Below are 8,212 nucleotides of genomic sequence, written 5' to 3' on the forward strand. Positions count from 1 at the left end.
ACAGGCGAGTTTCATAACACTTGCCTCTGAGTAGCAGTTTTGGGTTTTTTGTTTCGTTTTGTTTTTTCTTCTAATTTGCTATTTTATATTTTCTGGTCTGACATTCTGCCCTCTGAGAGCCCCAGGATTGTCTCCTAGTACCCCTTCGCTGAGAAGTAATAGGTTACTTTAAGTTTATGACAGCCCAAAGAACAAATGGGGTCCATGCTCAAAATCTCAGCTTTTTAACCCAGCTAAACTTCGAGTGTTTTCCAAAAGAGGCAAGGGGGTGTTCCTCGGGGGCGGGGAGTCACGAGCCTTTTCCGCTGGGAAATTTTCGATACGTGGCAGGACTGTGTTTCCTGCCCATAAGTTATCTGCCCAAGGCAGTGAGTGCTGTGTAGTCAGTGCGAGCTGTCCTTTCCCGCCAGGATGAGCCTGCCCGCAAACCAACTCAAGGAGCCCAGCCAGGAGTCACTACCCTCAAACCAGCTCAAGGAGTCCGGGGTCGGGATCGTCTGCTCTGATCCGGATGTCGTAAGTGCACCCCTGCGGAGCAGCTGCTAAGTTGCCCTAACTGCCCCAAACTCCTCCGTGCACTTTACTAGCTCCGTTCCATTTTCGTTCGCCCACCCTCCTGTAGTTCCCCCCATCCCCACCCCCACCCACGAGGAGCATTTTTTTATTATTTAAATTTTTTTATTTTTTTTCTTATTTTACATATCGATCCCAGTTCCCTCTCCCTCCCATCCTCCCATGCCTCCCCTCATCCTATTCCCCACCCATCATTCCCCAGGGAGGGTGAACCTTCCAGGAAGAAGCCTCAAAATCTGCCAAGTAATTTGGGTGGGGCCTAGGCTTTCTTTAGCATCTCTAGGCTAAGGGAGCATCCCTCCATGGGAATGTTTGGGGGAGCATTCTTTTGCTCCAGTCAGTAAACTCTTTCCTTTCATGTGTGTTCCTGCCTCCAGCTCCAGCAAACTCTGTGGAGTCTCTCATTTGCTTTTTTCTTACCTGGATCTACTTAACTTTGTTTTAGTTTGTGTGTGTGTGTCCCCTCTGAAAAACCCTGGATTGTTGTAGTCGGGGATGAGGGTTGGGGTGGGGAGGGTACTTCAGTCTGTCCCTTTTCTCTGCCAGCTCCAGCACTCCCTCTCTCTGCTCCAAAGAGTACCCTGCTTGCTTACCTTCTCTCGTGAATTGGGTCAGAGGATTTTGGGAGTGCAAACCGGGTTTGCTGTCTGCAAAGCCAGGAGGAAAAGAAGAGAGAGATTAGTTAATGAGGCTAAGACTGGAGCTGTTCTCACAGCAGTGCTAGACCTCAAGAAGGAAGGGTGGGCATTTTCTTGTAGCAGTCTACATGTCCAGACAGGAAAGCATGTACGTTTTAGTTCATAGCTCTCATGCTCAAAACCTTTAAGGAGGCCACTTAGGCCCAGGGTGTGGCTCTGTGGTGGAGACAGCTTGCTAGTACTAGGGAGGATCGGACTCAAATCGCAAGCACTGCCAACAAAACAGAAACAACAAATGCTAATAATCATGCTTTAACTGAATTCCAGAGCACATACCTACAACCCTGCTTGGGCTTCTGGAGACTGTCTTTGAAAAAAAAGGAAAGATGGCCAACATGAATTCTTCTCGGACATGCTCACTCTGTATTATAGCAGTTATCTAAAAGAATACATCAGAAAACTCAATGAATTTCTCCAGAAGTTCAGTTGAAATAAAAGAAATGACAACTTTGAGGGTGTGTGTTAAGTAGGTGACACGTCCCCTTTAGTGTAGACGTTAGTCCCTAAAGGTGTCTGCCTCAATTAGCTGCTAACAGAGGGTCTGGGTATACTCCAAAAGAATAAAATTCTCATTCTAATCAAGATAGAGTAAGGCGAGAGAACAGACCCAGCAGCAGGGAAAGTGGCTCTTTCCAATAGGTCATGAGAATATGTCATCATGGGCTGTTTGCAAATCTACCTGCCTAGTGTCAAAGTGCTCAACACTCAGGGTGTTCCATCTTCCCTGCTCAAGAAGGGCTTAAATGAGTCCTGGGCGAAGGTCATGCATGGAGCCAGCACTGAGTGTGATGCCAGGTAGGGCAAGATCTGCATTTATCAGAATACCAGATTCTGTTATGGATCGGGGCCAAGGTATTCAACATGACAGGTATTCATTCATTGAGTGTTTCTGGTGTGCTCTGCCCTGCTAGTCGGTGCTGATGATATGTATGGGCTAGGACTAGTGTCCCCCTTTCAAACTTCCCAGTCTAATGGAGGATGAACGAACAGGGGATTCCAAGGGAGCAACTACTGTAACAGTAGAATTGCATGTTGAGCTGGGTGTTGGTGATGCACTCCTTTAGTCCGAGCACCCGGGAGGTGGATCTCTGTGAATTCGAGGCCAGCCTGGTCTACAGAGCTAGTTCCAGGACAGGCTCCAAAGCCACAGAGAAACCCTGTCTTGAAAAAACAAAACAAAACAAAACAAAACAAACTACATGTTACTCTGGGGCAGAAAACCACCCTTCTGGAAGACTCCTGGGGAACTATGGTGACTCATGTCTTTAATCCCAGCACTTGGGAGGCAGAGGCACATGGATCTCTGAGTTTAAGGACAACCTGGTCTACAGAGCAAGTTCCAGTATACACAAACCCTGTCTTAGAAAAGCAAAAGGATAAGAAAGAAATAAAGAAAGGAAGAAAGAAAGATGGAAGACTCAGTGATAGGAAGGTAATCTGCAGGAGACTGAAGTCCTGGAGGCCTGGACACCATCCTGCCATGGATAGAAAGAGGGGTGCAGTAGGTAATTTTGTTCTTTGCTTGAGGCCAAGCAGTAGGCCTTTTGCAAAGAGCCCTGGTAACCTCAAGCCATTCAAACGTTCAATGCAGGAGACTCAGGTTTGTGTCAGAGAAGAAAGAACTCTGGTTTCAATGTGTGGGCTGCATCCTGGTAGGCCCTAGCAAGGGGTAAGCCATCCTGGAACTTGCCAAACAGAACTGCCAGGACTTCGTGTTGAGTGAGTGTGGGAGAGACTGAGATGGAGGAGAAGCCATATTATCCTTGGCTTCTGGTTCAGCTAAAATGGGAAACAACAGGAGAGGTTAGTGTTGGGAGTTAGAGATCTTGGGGCCTAAAGAACATCTGAGTGAAGGTGATCTCGGAAAATGTATGAGTGTTGATGTCACTCATTCACTCAGCAGAGGGGATCTCAGGAAATGTATGAGTGCTGGGTTGAGGAGGGCAAGGCATAGGGACCCTTCTGACAGAACAGGATGAGAGATGAGTCTGGTCCACTCCTGCATCTCCATGGCTATCACAGACTTGACACCCAGCAGGTTCCTCCTGAAGCAAAGTCTCTCCCAGGCAGTAACCACGGGCTTTCCCACCCACCCAGGGACTGGCAAGGGGACTGATAGTAAAGACAGAGGGGCCTTCCTCCAGGAACACACTGGGCAGTGTTTTGGATAAGATAGGAAGCACAGAGGCTGGGAACTTTGCGGGGGCAGGGGGTTGGAGAAGTTGGGGGAGTGGGAAGGTGTGGTAGGGAATAAAAACAAAAAAAGGAACGGGATAAAGCAGCTTGTGGACAGGGCTGAAGTCTTATTTGATAAAAGAATGGGGCACAGGATGTTAGAGCAGGAGACTCTATCCCTTTTGTTTGAAACGTGGTCTTATTGTATAGCCAAATACAATAATATGTCATGTTCCTCCCAAGTGCTAAATGATGTACAAGCTACCAAGGAAACTGGTTTCTGTAAATTAGCTTCAGAAAGAATGTTTTTGGTTGTTTGTTTTTTGCATTTATTTATTTATTTATTTATTTATTTATTTATTTATTTATTTTTGAGACAGGGTTCACTGTGTAGTTCTGGCTGTCCTGGAATTCACTATGTAGACCAGACTAGCCTCAAACTCAGAGATTTGCCTGCCTCTGCCTGCCGAGTGCTGGGATTAAAGGTGTGCACCACCACTGCCTGGCCAGAAAAGACCAGTGAAGTGATGGGTGGATTCAACTTTGAGAGTTGGAAGGATTTGCGTTCTCTGTCCATTTTGCTTCCATTTTCACAGACACCGAAGCTGAAGGTAGAGAAAGGTAGTGACCTTCTCCAGTCACAGAGCCAATATTGGCTGCAGTGAGGCAGCAGCTGGGGTGGGCTGGAACACCCATCCTAAAGTAAGCCAGGCTGACTGATGGGCATTTGATCCTAGCTGCACTTCATTCCTCCGTGTTTTGTGAATCTTTTTCTCTGGGTGTTCTTTGTCTGTAATATTAGACTATTGAGAGGACCTAGGAGCTGAGCTCCAGGGGAGTAGGGATGCCATCATACTAATTTATTCAGGGTTAGTCTGTGCTACTTGAAAAACTGCCTGCTTCATAGAGGTGATCTCAAGGTTATCCAAATAGCCTTGCCAAGGAGCCTTGAAGTTTAGAGGAGGCAGAAGGACATAGGTTCTGAGCTTATTTTTATGAGCTATTTGGTCTGGGTTCTTCTCCCGCCATCTCCTCTCTAGATGGCTGAAATGGACCCTGTAGGACTTGTTGCCATGGCAACTTAGTGCTCTCTCTCTCTCTTTTTTTTTTTTTTGTATGTTTTTTTTTTGTTTGTTTTGTTTTGTTTTGTTTTTATTCCCCCCAGCAGCGTGCTTGCCTTTGGCTCTCCTAATTCCAATACAGTACTTAAAATCCTAAGAGGCAGTGCAACAGACAGGTTGAGAATGAGGTCATGCCTGCATCAAACTGAAGGACTGGCCCCATCACTGGTCTCCACACTGGCTTGTGCTTGAACATTCAGGTTGAAAATCCAGCCTTAACCTTTATCACTACACAGAGGTTTTTTGTTTGAATGTTGTTTGTTTTGTAGCAGCAGACATCACATCCTATAATAAGTTTTAGCTATGTCTCCTGGACGTGCATTGTTGGTTCACTATACCTTTTGTGTCTGCAGGTGGTGGAGCTAAATGTTGGGGGGCAGTTCTACACCACTACTATGGGCACCCTGCTGAAACATCCAGGCTCCAAGTTTTCACAGATACTATCCCGGTCAGCAAAACACTACAGGGATGCACAGGGTCGCTTCTTCATTGATCGTCCTGGTACCTACTTTGGTCCTATCTTGGACTACCTACGCACCGGGAAAGTGCCCACAGAGTGCATCCCTGAGGTATACCATGAGGCTAAGTTCTACCAAATCCATCTCTTGGTCAAGATGTTGGAGGATATGCCACAAATCTTTGGCGAACAGGTGGCTCGAATGCAGTTCTTGCTGGGTGTGCCAAACTACAGAGAGAACCTGGAGGTCTTGCTGCACCTGGCTCGGGCAGAGGCTGTGGCAATGCGCTTGTCAAAGGTGGTGGTGTGTGTGGTGCACACAGAAGAGGAAGAAGCAAAGTGTGTGGAGCCGTTGCATATCTTGGAGGCCAAAAAGACACCTGTTGTCAAATTTGGTCCCTGGAAGGCAGGCCCCAAGACGGAGGACTTTGTGTACTGCCTGGAGAAGGACATTAAAGACCAGGGGTATAATGTGTCCATTCAGAGGTACCACCTGAATAGGAACCCCTACACATGCTTCTGGATATTCGTCTTCACTTGGTGGTGATTCCTAGGAGCTGGGATTGTTTGTTAGGGGCTGTGGTGACTTGCCATCCAAATCCATGCTCTAAATTTGAGTCTGTAGTTCCAGCACTTGGGAGGTTGAGATAAGATGACTACCATGGGTTCAAGGCCAGCCTTAGATATAGGTTGAAACCTTATTGAAATGGCTCAGGAGAGGCCAGGCTATACTGACTCCACACCTGCTCCTCTTATGAGTGAGCCATATCTTGCTTGCCAGAACAAAGTAGGGTTTCTCCCATTTTCTGAGAAATGAAGCTTGTCAAATGTTTAACAGATCAAAGGGTTCCTCCTTTCTTGCTGGGAAATAAACATAATATAATTCCCTTAGCCTATGCCTAGTGTGATATAATAGTGACTTTGTCTTTTAAACTCTGTGGTGCTCATCTTAGGGGCCAAGAGTTCTTTGTGGCCGGAGTCTAAAATCAGTCACAGATTAAATAAAGGACTCTTATCTGATTTCATGTCCGTGATGGTCTGTAACTTCCTCTAGTGGATTGTAACATTCTCTTTACAACACCAGGCCTTGCCTGGTGGCCCACACCTTTAATCCCAGCAAGGAGGCAGTCCAGGTGGATCTCTGAGTTCAAGACCAACCTGGGCTACAGAGGGAGTTCCAGGATAGCCAGAGAAATACAGAGAAGCCCTATGTCAAAAACCATGAAAACAAACAAAAAACCAGTGGATAAACACTTTGGTGTGTGAGCCCAGTGCCTTAAGTTGGATCTCTAGTGCCCACAATCAAAGAACAGAGCCAACTTTTTATTTATTTATTCCTTTAAATTTCATTTTACATTCCAACCAGTTTTCCCTCCTACCCTTCCTCCCCCTCCTCTTCCCCCCATCCTAACCCCAGTCTAATCCTCCTCATGGGCAAGGGCTCCATGAGGAGTCAATAAATTTGGACACAGTAGGTTGGGGCAGAGCCAAGCCCCTCTCCCATGCATAGGGCTGAGCATGACATCCCACCATATGGAATGGGCTCCAACAAGCTAGATCATGTACCAGGTTTGTATCATGGTTCTACTGCCAGAGGCCCCTCAGATGGTCCAAGCTTCACAACTGTCTCCCACATATAAAGGGTTAGTTTGGTTCCCTGGAGGCTCCATAGCTGTCAGTCTAGAGTTTATGAGTTTCTAAGAGCTTGGTTCAGCTGCTCATATGTTCCCTCCTCCCTCACTTTGACTGGTTTCCTGGAACTCTGCCTGTGGATCTCTGTGTCTGGTCCCATGGTTTTACTAGAGGAAGGCTCTCTCAGTCCTCTGTGCCCAGAACCAACTTTTAAGAATTATCCTCTGACCTCCACAGATATGCCATGGCATACATGTACCTATGTGGATGTGCACACATACATACACAGACATGTACACATACCCCTAAAAGCTACAACATGGGTCTGAAAAGATGGCTCAGTAGATAAGAGCTTTTGAAGAAGACCTGGGTTTGGTTCCCAGCACCCTGGTGCAGTGGTTTACAACTTAACTGCTTATAACTTCAGCTCCAGGCTGTCCAGTGCCCTCTTTTGGTCGCCATGAGCAACTACATCCTCATGCATATACCTTCACACAGATACACATCATTTTTTAAAATGTTAAAACAAGGAGCTAGCAAGATGGCTCACCAGTAAAAGGCACTTGCTGCCAAGGATGACACCCCAAGCTTCATCCCTGGGACCCACACACAAGAGAAGAGAGAATTGTATCCTATAAGTTGCCCTTTGGCTTACACACATAGATAGATACATAGATAGATAGATAGATCTTAAGCTGTTTTCTAGCCAGGCACAATGGCATATGCTTGTAATTCCAGAGTTTGTGAGGTTGAGACAGGAGGACCACATACTTAAGACAACTTCTGGCTACATAATGAGATGCTGTATCAAAATCAGAAATCAGAAACAAAATACTTACCCAAACAATTGGCAGGCAGGTCTGAACCTGGAGCTGCTATAGGGCTCACTCACTTCAGGAGTTAGAAAAGAATTGCCCAGCCTTTTGAAGAAACAGTAAGACTTAGCTCACTTTAACCCCTTCAAAACAGGGACGGGGGGCAAATATTTTCTGGTATATTGGTTGCTTTCCTGTTCATGACCAAGGCAACCTTATAGAGGTATTCTCTCTCTCTCTCTTTTTTTTTTTTGAAGGGGGGTGCAGGAACTAACAGTTCTAGAGGGTAAGAGTCCATCAGGGCAGGGATTGGTGGTAGGAGGCAGCATATGTGGTGGTAGGACCAGCTGACAACTCACACCTGAAACCACAAGCAATAAACAGAGTGAATTGGAAAAGATGCATGGCTTTTCAAACTTCCCTGTGACATACTTCCTCCAGCAAGGTCACACCTCCTAAAGCTATCCAAATAGCGCCAACACCTGGTGACCAAGTATTGAAACATCTGAGCACTCGGGGACAATCTCATTCAAACCACCACATCTGGGGATGTGGACCTGCAGAGCAGTACTCGTCCAGTACACACTTGGGATGATATACAGTGCTGAGAAATCTAAAAAGAATAAAATCTTCTCTTGTTTTGTTAGACCCTAAATCTGGAGTTCTGATGGGCCGGTGGGAGAGCCCCGCGACCCAAACGCCAAAACCAGGAGATGCAACAAGCAAGAGGTGTTTATTGAA

General features: G+C 46.4%; 1 protein-coding gene across 1 annotated transcript; it reads left to right on the forward strand.

Moving 5' to 3' along the window:
* The first annotated feature begins 396 nt into the window (after nt 1–396).
* Kctd14 (potassium channel tetramerization domain containing 14) lies at nt 397–6,044 on the forward strand. The gene is made up of 2 exons (XM_051192271.1): nt 397–516; nt 4,921–6,044. Exons 1-2 carry the CDS (start codon nt 412–414, stop codon nt 5,569–5,571), a joined length of 756 nt encoding a protein of 251 aa, XP_051048228.1. The 5' UTR covers nt 397–411; the 3' UTR covers nt 5,572–6,044.
* The last annotated feature ends 2,168 nt before the right edge of the window (nt 6,045–8,212 follow it).

The sequence above is a fragment of the Phodopus roborovskii genome, unplaced genomic scaffold (assembly GCF_943737965.1).
Source record: "Phodopus roborovskii unplaced genomic scaffold, PHOROB, whole genome shotgun sequence".
NCBI lineage: Eukaryota > Metazoa > Chordata > Mammalia > Rodentia > Cricetidae > Phodopus > Phodopus roborovskii.

Coding starts and splice junctions, on each gene's coding strand:
- Kctd14 (XM_051192271.1), top strand. CDS start 412: ATGAGCCTGCCCGCAAACCAACTCAAGGAGCCCAGCCAGGAGTCACTA. Junction 517..4,920: donor TCTGCTCTGATCCGGATGTC/GTAAGTGCACCC, acceptor TTGTGTCTGCAG/GTGGTGGAGCTAAATGTTGG.